This window comes from Chelonoidis abingdonii, chromosome 7 (genome assembly GCF_003597395.2).
Source record: "Chelonoidis abingdonii isolate Lonesome George chromosome 7, CheloAbing_2.0, whole genome shotgun sequence".
In the NCBI taxonomy this organism is placed as follows: domain Eukaryota; kingdom Metazoa; phylum Chordata; order Testudines; family Testudinidae; genus Chelonoidis; species Chelonoidis abingdonii.
In genome coordinates this window covers 3,123,786-3,136,751 of record NC_133775.1, presented here as the reverse complement: position 1 = coordinate 3,136,751, position 12,966 = coordinate 3,123,786, and the positions used below count along the sequence as shown (strand labels likewise).

The following is a 12,966-nucleotide window of genomic DNA, read 5'->3' as shown; positions in this document are numbered from 1 at the left end:
CAGTAACTTTATCTTGAATCAAATACATGCAAAGATGCGATCATATAATTGGTATTAGTGCACACAAATGAGAATTAAGAAGTCCTGAACCCACCGACCTGGATTCCATCATGTGAGGGTCATCCTGTCCTCATTACCCGGCCCGTCTACTCTAATCATGGCTATGTGTAACCCATTATATGAGCGATGTACCCTCACTGCTCCCCTACTGTATCTTGACCCCACCCACCGTACACCCCGCATTGGGGACATTACAGACTGTATATATTATATGCTAACCAAATACCAACGTCCCCTATACTCTGTATGTTACCCCCGATGACTAATAACTGACGCATCAAACTCTGTGTATCATCTTTATTTAAATATTCTCTAATAAACATTTAACCTTACAGCAGAGTTCTGCAATATCCTAATAGTGTTATATGTCGGCCTATTAAAGGAAATACTTACAAATTGTGAACTATTATTGGATTGGCAGTTTTTTATACTAAATTTACTATGGAGTGGGCAGTGGGTGCCTGCATCCCATGCCAGTGCTGTACCTCATGGATTAGCCCTGTCTCCCTCACCTGCCATAGAATTGGAGAGCAGGGCAACTCATGGCTTGATTTCTCTCCCTCCCCACCCTCTACTGTTGTCTTGGGGCCCTACAAATCAGAAGGCTGTTCTCTCTCACTTCTGAGGTCTAACAGATACTCTTCCATTGACCTGCTTCCTTTCAACAGCTGGCCGAGCCCGAACTACCAGGCCACATTGTGCTACAGAACCCTTACTGACAAATGTACATGAAGTTCTAGAAGAACATCCATCTATCAGAAGCAGCTCTTCAGCAAATCCAGGTAAATAAGGACTCTTGTCTGAGGACTGGCTGGCTCATTAACCAGCATTGCATCTCTAAGCAATGGCGGTTAAGATTGTTTTCCCATATGTTCATGGGTTTGATATGACTTCCTGGAATGTGGCTTAGCAGCCAAAGCAAACATCCTGATGACTTTAAATTTAAATATGGTGCAGTTTTGATATACAAATAGATCTGCTTGGAAGGACTGCTTAACCCCAGAGTAGCAATACAATGGCTTTCCAACTAGTTTCGGTAGCTGGTAGCTATGCCCTGTGAATACACCACTGGTCACTGTAATTTTTGTTGTGGGGGAATCACCCATACCAGTAAGGTGACCTCCTACCTTTTAGCTGTAGGTGCCTTAATGGTGTAATGCTGTGCTGCTATGTCTTGGAGCCCTGACACTAGTAGCCAGCCCACAAGCATAAAGTTCTCCTCTGGCTTCCACCAGCCTAGTTACTCATTGTTGGGTGACCCCAACAGCCCTTCCAGTCTCAAGTCTACTGTAAGTTCTGTAACTGCCAGGCACTCTGACTTCCCCTCTGCTTGTCACCGCCCCCCCCAAAGATGTGAACAGCCCCCAGTCATCAGTTCACTTTGGCATGCACATTTCACACAGATTGCACAGCAGAGACATGCTTGAGGTAAAAATAAAGTTCATTTTAATAGAAAAATCACAGATGAACTAGTAAGGAAAGGCAAACACAAGTTACGCAAAATAAACGTAGACACAAGTTCAGGCTTTACACATCTATACTGGATAAATTCCCTTTGTTCTGATGCAATGGGTAACTGTATTAGCAGTTTTCCATCATGCTCCCTGTTGCAGAGGGGATCCAGTGTTTCATGGACTGCTTCCTGCATGGAGGCTGCCCCTCAGTTTCTGAAGCCTTTGTCCTCAAATCCCTTCCCTTTTTAACAGGGTTTACAGCCTTTTTTCTTTCTCTCAGATTATGGTTATTCAGAGTATGGGGAATTCCCTCTCTGCTTGATAGCTGGGGCATTTCAGTGTCTTCCCATTAACTGTAATGGTTCTGTTTCTCTTCCTGGGCTATATTATGGATCATCACTTTTGTTTGGTTTTGTGTAAATATCTAGCTTGATAGGAGCCCCTGCCTGCTGTGAAGTGTATTTGAAATTCTAGTACAGTGTATGAGCATAATACTCTATGTACATAGATTCATAACCACAATCTGTATAAACATCACCTAATGACTGTCAAGTTCAGAACACTACAAGCTTTCATGAGACCTTACTTGATATATTTATTAACAACCTTGTATACAAAACCAGATGATTCAGTTGCTAACTACTTGGGATTCAGACTCTTGTGGTGTCTGTACCTGGATTGTCACAACCACTGGACACAGCTAAGAAAGAACGCTCCTCTCCAGAACCAGACTCTAGGTCATGATATCCCAGTTTGTACAAAAGAGGGTTTTGTATGCCTGTGGGCGGGGGAGGGTGTAGATAAATTATTCTGCTTAAAAGAAACTTGTTTGTGGTAACAACTTTACATAAAAGTGATGTAAATGTCTGTCTTTCCAGTTCGGAGGAAATCAAATATTGTGAAAGAGATGGAGAAAATGAAAAGCAAGAGGGAAGAGAAGAGAGCCCAGATAAGTGAGATCAGAACAAAACGGGCACAGGTGCAGTATTTGATCAGGGAATAACTCTTGGTTCTGCAGAATAAACTTGGATAAGAAAGAAACCTATAAGATAGTGTGTTTGTAGTGGTCAAACTAAAACACATTTTGGACTCGTGCCCAGTGTTTGGTTTCAGTTTATACTCCGTGTGGATTTTGTTTTAAAGTGTCACGCATAAGGATGTAAACAGAACCTGTCTGATCTCTCTAGGCTGAATTTGTTTAGGGGTCTCCTGGGTAGCTGTTTCTGCAGTTGAAGGCTTTTAAACACCAGACTTGCTCTTTCAGTTGCAGGTGGCATTTCTGAATCATAGAACTGGAGGGGGACCTTGGTAGGTCGTCTAGTCCAGCTCCCTGCACTAAGACAGAACCAAGTATTATCCAGACTGGCATTTTTCAAACTGGGGCCTGTGGACCCCTGGGGGTACTTCAGAGATTCTGCTGGCTCCACTGATCAACTCCTTCTCCTCTCTCCCAGCACGTCCTGCACACCGGGGAACAACTGTTCCCCGGTGTGCAGGAGGTGCTGGGAGGGAGGGGGAGGAGCAGGTACGGGGTGTGCTCGGGGGAGGGAGCAGAATCATGTCCAAGGCTGCTGGCCCTGTTGATCAGCTAGGGTTCAACCCTCCTGGTTTCTCCAGGAGTCTCCTGGAATCAGACTCTATCTCCTGGATACTGAAGGCAAACAGGGAGGTTTTAGGTACTAAAAATGTGGCAGGGCTAAGGCATGCTCCCTGCCTGTCCTGGCTCCGCATTGCTCCCAGAGGAATTTACCATGCTTAAAACTTAATGCTCTTACTGTTCTGCATTATCAAGTCTTGAAACTCATCAGTATTGCAGTCAGTGTAAACTTCCTAGCGTGACTGAGGTGCTGCAGTGCAGACACAGCACACAGATTTGGTACTGTGGAGAGGAAAATTGGGGTACAAATGGAGAAATACGTGTTTTTTATTTTTGGTGGGAGAAGGCAATGGCCGGGTAGAGAGGAGGTGTGCTTATCAGTAGTTAAAATGAGTACTGAAAACTCCTTCAGCTCTGTCCCTCCTGCCGTATAGGAAGATTTCCCCTTCCAAGCAAAATGAGTTTGGAGTCCTAATCATTCCATCAGGTTATTACTAGATCCAGAGTCTTTCACATGTCTTTGCTGCATGAGGACAGAGTAACAATATACTGAGCTCTTTAGCTGCGTCAGATAAAGTACACTAATGCCTGTCTTTGCCCTGCAGGAATTCGATAGCAGCTGTCCAAACTGGGAGTTTGCACGAATGATCAAGGAATTCAGAGCTACTTTAGACTGCCAGCCAATATCTATGAATGACCCAGTAAGTAAATATTGGAATCCTTGATTGCAACGTACCAATATTGCCTGTGATTTCTCCCCCCCTCGCCCCCATTGAACACTAGTGCTTAGATAGTCACTATTGAAGACATAACCAGAAATACCTTAGGTATGGATAAGCAGGAACAGTGCTACATCATGGCTCAGTATTGAGTTCACACTGCAACATGGAAAATGCAAGTTAAATATTAGGAGTAACTTCAAAGTAGATCAGCAGAGCAAGCTGTAAATGTAGTGGTGGAAACTGCCACCACTAGAGTTAAGACTACATTAAATGCCAGAATAACTGAAGTATCATCCTACCCTCAGAAAAATGTTACTCTGATCTGTTGGTGACAAAACTTGAGTCAGGAGAAGTAAAATGTAGCTTGCTAGCTGTCAGCCCGTGTTCCAAACTCTTGACATGTTGGTCAAGTGCCTCTAACATGAGGAGGCTGAAAACTAAGTGGTGATGTAAATGCCACCAAACTACAGAACAGGGATTTGGTCAGTCCACAAATTCTTTAATAGCTCTTCTGGCGCAGCTCAGCCAGTGGCATATGCAGAATGTGGCCTTTCCCAAACAAAATGATCCTATAGCTGGACTTCAGCAATTCCTAAACTTACTGCAGTGTTAATGAAGAGCTCAGATCTAGTGAGGTCACTATGTATTAACTTTGCAATATGCAAATCTGGTGATTACAGACTAATGCAGCCAAATTCAACCTTAGCGTCCCACTGAAATCAAGGGAGCTACCGGAGGGCTGAATTTGGCATATTGATTAAAAACATTGCAAAATATCACGTCAGTTTGAATTTTTAATCTGTTTTGGACTAGGCTGTATTAGCCCAGCACACTATGTATAAATCTTACAATATTTGGAGCAGGGTGAGCTTACTGCAATAATAGGATATGGTCTTAAAAAACCTGCCAGCAATTGCTCTGCTCTGATCAGTAGTATTAGAATAAACTCTGGTGGTATTCACAGAATAGTGATGGGAGGAAAGGTTGGTGACATTTGGCCATTTCTATGCTATTGACTTAGTCGACCTAACGTAGGTCAGCTTTATAGCCATGGCAGGAATTACTGTGGTGGTTCATGTTCACACGATCTTCCTTCTGTCTGTGGTGTGTGTCTTTACCTTGAGCACTTCCACTGACTTAAGGGGACAATGTGCGGGGCTGAGAGCCAGCTCCCTCCCAGGCTGCCCCTTTCCTCTTCCTTCTGACTCCACGCCAGGATTGGGGGCAGTTGCACCAGGCCTCTCAGCTCCCTGCCAGGGGCATGGCAGCTAACTCGACACTAAGTGCAGAGCTTCTTGCTGGGCACAGCTGTGCTCCTGGTGGGGAGCAGGGGCCAAAACCCAGGAGGGCAGCCGGGCTCCAGTGAGGAGATCTGCACCCGGTGTCCAGTTGGTGGCCCCGTTCCCAGCAGGGAGCTGGGAAGCCTGCTGTGGCAGTAGGGCTCCCTGTGGGGAGCCCGGGCGGCAGCCCAGCTTGGAACAGAGACCAGGCAGCAGCCTGGCTGCAGAGTATGGAGCCATGAAATTGACAGGAATGGCAGCCAATAGGTGCAAGTAACCTAGTTTTTACAGGGACACTGTGTCACCCGAACTACAGTCACATAAGCCCCACACCTTTGTGTAGGTGTAGTAGGGCTCTTACTTTGGCAGGAGAAATGTCAGTGTACACAATACAGCCTGATTAGGTTGACGAAAGCTGCCTTATGTCAACCTAACACTGTAGTGTCGACCAGCCCCTTGTATCCTTTCAGCCTCCACTGCAACACTGATTAGGCACAGGTGTGGCTGGGGGGGAACAGTGATACTCTGTATTTAGTCTTTCTGTAACCTTTCCTTCTCCTAAAGATAGAAGAGCGCAGGATCTGTGTTTGTGTAAGGAAGCGCCCTTTAAATAAACAAGGTAAGTGTGTATGTGTATTGGCAAAATTTAGCCTGCACTCTGACACCAGTTTGACATTACTCATTCATGTTACAAATATTTTTTCCATCAACAGAACTTCACAAGAAGGAATGTGATGTGATTACAGTTCCCAGCAAGTGTGTCCTGCTGGTGCATGAGCCGAAGTTGAAAGTGGACCTAACAAAATATCTCGAGACCCAGGCATTTAGATTTGATTTTTCATTTGATGAAACTGCTTCCAATGAAGTTGTTTATAGGTAATGCATCTTCTTACATAGTAGGTATGAGCAGCACAGGATTAGCATGGTCAGAATGAAAATGTAAAGGGTTACTACCTCAAATTGTCTTTGGTTAAAGGGATTGATATTTTACAATACAGCTAACCATATTGGTTTTGATAGAGACCAGTGGACTGTGAAACATCTAACAGAAGCCACTAGCTTAGCTTCTGTCTGATCTCAATGTTTACTACTGGATCCACATCCATTTGTTGGGATTCCTGGGAATTATTTGAAGATTCTAGAGGTACAGTGATTGCTGAAGCCAAGTATGGGCTAGTCAAGAGTCTGCCTACTTTCTTTGTGCCTTATTCTTTTTATACTTTTGAATTCCTAGGTTCACCGCGAGGCCTCTTGTACAGACCATCTTTGAGGGCGGAAAGGCTACGTGTTTTGCGTATGGCCAAACTGGCAGCGGCAAAACACATGTAAGTGACTGACTGGCTGTCTTCTAAAGGTCTCAGATATCTCAGTTTAGATAAACTGATTAAAGCACTTTTGGATATTTAAGGCAAATAGCCTTTCATCTAGCATTTGGATCTTGGTTTTTGATTGTCCTTTTGAAATAATAATGGAGAGAGGTCACTTACCTTACCAAGAGGGAGTTAGTAACCATTAAAACGTCAGCAAGCGAATAGCTGCTTCCTTTCATATTGCAGAGAAAGTAATGAGTCTGACTCTGCCAATGTTTAGTGGCTGAAGACCAGGACCAGGCACTGCTGACTTGTAATCCTGGCTCTGTCACTAACTTCAGGCAAGCTTCAATCTGTCTCCGTTCCCCATCCTGTGAAATGGAGTACTAGCCTACTCAAAAGTTGTAAGGATTGTTTGTTTGTATCATTTTGAAGATGTACACTTTAAAGGCTCTCTCAGCTTTTCCAGAAATACTTAAAAATAAGCCTTTTCTCATACATGGGTACTCCCTGATCTGGATATTACTTGTGGAGTGGGCAGATCTTCATTACTGTGAGTTAGGTATCTTAAGCTTTTCTCTCTCACTTCAGACTTTCTGCAGATGTTCTGTGGCATCACACTCTGGTCCTGGTTCACTGCCTCCATCACACCAGCTTTTAGACTGGGGATCCCTTGCTAGTGTGGACACTTTTTTTTTTTTTTTGCCTACAGGATACTCAACACTAGACTTTCAGTAACTGGAACCTGTTTCCTTCCCCTGTAGCTTTCCAGTTATTAGAAGTTAAATCTGAATTTCTTTCCCCTCAGATCACCTGTCAGAGTAGCCTAATACACCGCCTTGTGTTTCTTTGGTAATGACTTTCCCCAGGTCATGTAGCAGTCGTCTAACTCAAACCTCTATTTGGTTAGTATTAGTTAATTAGACACATGACTAATCCTGGTATAAAAAGATTGATGCTAAGGAAGATAAAGGCCCAAAAAATAGCTTAGGAATTGTCTTGTGGCTTGTTACTTCCCATTGGTGTTACCCAGACATACAAAGAAAACAACTCCTTTTACAACTTTTTTTTATTTCTCATAATGGAGGTGATCCCTGGTTGTGGCCACTCCCTAAATACCTTATTTATTGATTTTCAGTGGGCTTCTAAATGTTTACACCTATAGAATATGAGGTTTATTTAGCTTCATCTAAAACCTTCCTGGTCATCGGTTTGGTGCTGCTACAGTCCAGTGGCAGAATCTGATTTCACAGGCAAAGAGCTTAGGTCACTTCAATTAGTGTGGAATGGGCAGGTCTGTCCCAGCAGTGATGTTCAGCTAAGTAGGTTCTACTAGGAGATCTAGATACAAACTATAGGTGGTTAAACTACATTTTTTTGTTTCCATTTTTGATCACTGATCCAGTATCAGAACTAGTGCTGGAAAAAAAATGGCTGCTTGTGGAAGGACTTATACTGTACATTGAACCCTGGCAGACCAAGATACTGGATCTTGTTAGGCTAATGGTTTATATTAAATAACTTCCGTTCCAGACTTTAGAGGGTGTAGTGTTAATAACTGTTACAGCAATTAACTTCAGCAGCTACCTTAGTTTTGTTGGAACTGAAACTATCATGGATGAATGAGCAAGATGGTAGTCACAGTGATACTAACATAAGGTTCTGCTGGGTTTGGAAACCAAGTGAATTCTGCCTTTTCAATGCCACATGGAAAATTTTGCTATCTTGGAGTGCAATTTTTTTTTGCTCTCTGAACAGAGGAAGTCAGGTAACATTGCTAAAATCCCAAATTCTTCCTTGTAGATAAATAGTTGGCTGGAACTCATGTGACTTCCTCTTACATTTCATAGCACCTAGAGGGTCCCTTTGTCGCAGGTCAGGGGTTCCCAAACTTCTTGCTGGTATGACCCCATTTTAATGAATTATTTCTTCCCAGGACCCCAGACGGCATGGAGGACACCATTTTGTAGAGCAAAATGGTGCCTTCCACACAGCGTGACCTCTAATGCATCATATATATGCACTACATACATGCTCTCCAAAATGGTGTCCTCTGCACAGTGTGACCTCACACACACTGTACATGTGAAGTGACTTTGTGCAGAGCAAATAGTGTCCTCCACACATTAGGGATTGCTATGACCCCATGTGCCGATGGCATGATTGCACTTAGAGTAGGGTTACCATATCCTAGAATATCAGGGTTGGAAGGGACCTCAAGAGGTCATCTAGTCCAGTGGTTCCCAAACTTTAACAACCTATGAACCCCTTTCACTAAAATGTCAGGTCTCATGAATCCCCTTCTAAAAATGAATTTCCAGGGATTTTCTTCTTTATCCAAGTATAAATTATAAAAGCAGTGATCTTGGAAATACAATTTTTTGACATGCTTATTACACACTATTATTCGCCATTACAGTATTTTATTACATTATGAAAACAGCAGCACTCTTCCAAGATCTCACTTTCGTAGCTTGTATCACTTTGAATAAGCCTGGTATAAGACAAGGCTCCTATGTTTCACATCTAATACTCCTCGATGAAACAACATGAAGGTATTTAAGAAACCAACTCAGAGTTCCTCTTACACAAGCATTCAGGTCTTGAGCAGTCTATGCAAACAACGCATGTTACAACAAAGCCTAAACTTGCTATTTTTAATATTATGAAGAACACTAGCTGTCTGTTTTTAATTTTGAAAATAGCAAAAAAATATCCACTTCCCTTTCCATTTCTTATAAGGAGTCTTGAAGTTTTAAATTTCCTCAGTGTTAGATATGCTTGCTTTGATCTACTTAGCTCCTGGAAGTCCAAGGGCTCTGGGTTGCTGGCTCTATGGGGTGCCTATGGACAGCTCTGTCTGCCATTAGGGATTTTTTTTTTCCCCCCGAGATTCCCCTGTAACACTTCGCGAACCCCCAGGGGTTCCTGAACTGCAGTTTGGGAACCGCTGATCCTAGTCCAACCCCCTGCTCAAAGCAGGACCAATCCCCAACTAAATCATCCAAGCCAGGACTTTATAACGCCTGACCTTAAGAACCTCTAAGGATGGAGATTTCACCACCTCCCTAGGGAACCCATTCCAGTGCTTCACCACCCTCCTAGTGAAAAAGCTTTTCCTAATATCCAACCTAGACCTTCTCCACTGCAACTTGAGACCATTACTCCTTGTTCTGTCATCTGGTACCATTTGAGAACAGTCTAGATCCAGCCTCTTTGGAACCCCCTTTCAGGTAGTTGAAAGCAGCGATCAAATCCCCCCTCATTCTTCTCTTCCGCAGACTAAACAATCCCAGTTCTCTCAGCCTTTCCTCATAAGCCATACTTCAGCCCCCTAATCATTTTTGTTGCCCTCTGCTGGACTCTTCCAGTTTTTCCACATCCTCCTTGTAGTGTGGGGCCCAAAACTGGACGCAGTACTCCAGATGAGGGCCTCATCAATGCCAGAATAGGAGGGGAATGATCACGTCCCTCTATCTGCTGGCAATGCTCCTAGTATACAGCCCAACTGCCGTTAGCCGCTCTTGGCATTCAAGGCACACTGGCTCATATCCAGCTTCTCATCTATTGTAACCCCAGGTCCTTTTCTGCAGAACTGCGGCCTAGCCATCGTCCCTAGTTGGAGCAGTGCAGGGATCCTTACGTCCTAAGCAGGGACTGGGCACGTTGTTCCTTTGTTGAACCTCATACCCCCCCCCCCCCCCCCCCCTCCCCCCCCCACCCCCTCCCCCCCCCCCGGTCCCCCCCCCCGCGACCCCCCCCCCCCCCCCCCCCCCCCCCCCCCCCCCCCCCCCCCCCCCCCCCCACCCCCCCCCCCCCCCCCCGTTTCTTCAGCCCAATCTTCTAATTTGTCGTAGGTCCCCTCGGTAGCCTTTCCACTCGCCAGCCATATCAACACTCCTACCAGTTTGTGTCATCTTGCACTTGCGGAGGCTCAATCCCTTCCAATCCAGCGGCATTGTCTGGGTTTCCCCAACATTTTCCTCTTGTCAGCAGATTTTTTCCCCCGAAATGAAGATGGAACAAGCCAGGATTTCTCCACAGCGAGGTGCAGCTCAGAAAGAGCTGCTCGCCATCTGAAATGATTTCTCCTGCTGTGTCCCACAGCTGCCGATCTACCCAGGCCTGGCTCTAGCTCCAACCCTGGAAGGCGGGAGATGCGAGGGAGGCGGCTGAGCGGACAGTTGTCACTGCATCCGCAGGCCGTGCCCAGCCACTGTGACCACAGAGCAACATTGCCCCCCACCCGAGATGAAGCCACAGCATCCCCGGCTGCAGTGTCCTCTTTTTTGGAACCTGAAAGATAATCCGTGAATTGGGGTCGCAAGCCACAGGTTTGGAACGTACTGGCCTAGTGCTGGGAAAGAACGGGTTGTCACACTGAGCTAGTGGTCGCAGATACATTCAGAAGAGTGACGACTGACATCAAGCTGTAGTTTATCCTGATATTACATTGCATAGCATCGATGTCGCAATAGTCCCTTGAGATCACAGGCTGTTCTGTTATCATATAGACTTTTCCTAGCGAATAGTTGTTGGGAACTACATTTCGTGACGTGAGCTTGACTGCTTGGACTCACCTCTATAATGGCTTTTTTTCCATTAGACTATGGGAGGGACTTCTCCGGGAAAACTCAGAATGGTCGTCAAAGGGGAATGATGCTTTTGGCATGTAGAGGCCAACTCTTCATTGTTTTTCGAAATCCAGATTGGTATGATTTCCATTCATAGAAGGACTTCATAACTCTCTCAGCATTATATGAATAAAGGCCTTACCTTCACGTAAATTCTTTGTAGGAATTCTTTAAAGTATTGATCATGAAACTGCTTATTATCATGGGTTGTCCCCAATAAGGCACGTGATGAAATTTAGTGCCAATATTTATGTAAAGTCACCAACTAGTAGAATTAGCGCTAATATAAGTTGCTGATATAATTGTTGTTAACAATTTCTTAATTAAGGGCTCTGCTCAGAATGTTGTTTGCTCTGTTCTGCTTAATGCTCGGTGTTGGTTGTTGTTAATGTGCTAGGGTACTTGCTGGTCCTAACAAATTTGTGGTAGTAGCTTGGCCCTGAAAGAAAGTTGTTTGGTAGTGTGGTGTGGTGGTGTTGTTTTTTTTGTGTGTTTTTATTTTTTTGTTTTATTTTTTTTGGGCGGTGGTGGGGAAAGGGCAGAAGGGAGTGGTGAAGGAGTTGATTTTACTTTTGACTCTCCCTGTTCAGAAAACTAGAGAAGATTCCTAGTTGGGACTCTACTGCAAGTGCTCCTTGTCTAGGAATCCCAGACTAATAACAGCTTTAAAAAGCAAGTGATTCAAAGCTATAAAGGATGTAGAGGGTTAGTGCCAACTGATAACTTGTCTGTACTTAACTAAGCAGAAATAAAATCACTGCTCATGATAACTCAGAAGTAGCAGCTCCCATAGAGTGCTCTCGTCCCTTGCTGTTTGTCAGTCCTAATGAGGACACAGCGAAATCAGATTCACGTTGGAGGTGTCTTATTGGATTCAGAGTAAACCTACTACTCTGGCTGGGGCTGGGGGCATTATAGATGACTATAAGGTGCCTGGCGATAAAGTATTTTGGAAGGGCAAGAGGCAGCTGAAATTTGTGTGATTCTAAAATCTGGTTAGGTCATTTTTTTTTTTTCCCGCGTTCCCCATCAGCACGCGATGTCTTCGTCCTTCAAAGGCCAACCCAGGTACAGGAATCAAGACCTGGAGTGTATGGTGACATGCATTTGAAATATACTAATGGAAAAGGTGAGGATCTTGGCTTGAGTTTTAGCCTTGAGGTGTTGTGACTGGGTGCATGTGATAGCATGGTATGTTTTATTTGAGCTATCTGACATGGTCATTGCTGGATCTGATGGGCCCTTCGGCGGTCGTCTAGTAGGTTGAATTGGAAAGTCTGGGTATGCGAGGTTTCTCGTGATGGCAGTAGAGATCGGCATGCTATGTACCTGTCGCTGTTAAAGTGAGGAAACTGGTGTGAAATAGATTCTTGTACGTGTGCATCACATCCTCTTGCTCAAACATAGGTGTTTAAGAATCTCAAATAATAAGAAGGCAAAAAAATACGAAGTAGCCATATAGAGACAGTGGAAGCGCGCGCAGTCACAGTAGTCTGGCCTCCACAGAAAGACAGGTCAGGTCGTGTCCTGCCGAATGATGCTGGATCCAGGACCTGATCGAGATGGGCAGGCTGCCTGCCAGGTTTGTTGCCCATGGAGCATTGCTGCTTCCTTAGAGGCGTTAAGCTTCTTGCCTTTATTCGCTGGTCCACGGCACAGTCTTTCGCGCTATAGAGTGCGGCTCGCCTCGCCCCGGGCGTACCACAAACCGCGTTCATGGCAGTGAAGCGACTTGACGTCCCCGAAGTAACAAGGCACGCTAGGCACTGCGGAACACCTTGAATCCTAAGCGTGAGGAGGAACGACAAAATGCAGGGCCTGGACCCTTGCTCCAGAAGATAGGACGGCATGGCATACTGAGTGCTCCGTGCAATCAGTTTTAACGATGACCAGCCTCATCGCCGATGAT

The 12,966-nt window shown here is 44.8% G+C and overlaps 1 protein-coding gene across 1 annotated transcript in view; it reads left to right on the top strand.

The window, feature by feature from the left end:
• The window catches only part of KIF2C (kinesin family member 2C), a 59,719-nt gene that overhangs the window by 15,184 nt on the left and 31,569 nt on the right, over positions 1–12,966 (top strand). Inside the window, 6 exon segments of the mRNA XM_075067575.1 lie at positions 729–842; positions 2,393–2,493; positions 3,717–3,812; positions 5,678–5,732; positions 5,827–5,989; positions 6,348–6,438. Coding sequence (XP_074923676.1) covers positions 729–842; positions 2,393–2,493; positions 3,717–3,812; positions 5,678–5,732; positions 5,827–5,989; positions 6,348–6,438 — 620 coding nt within the window.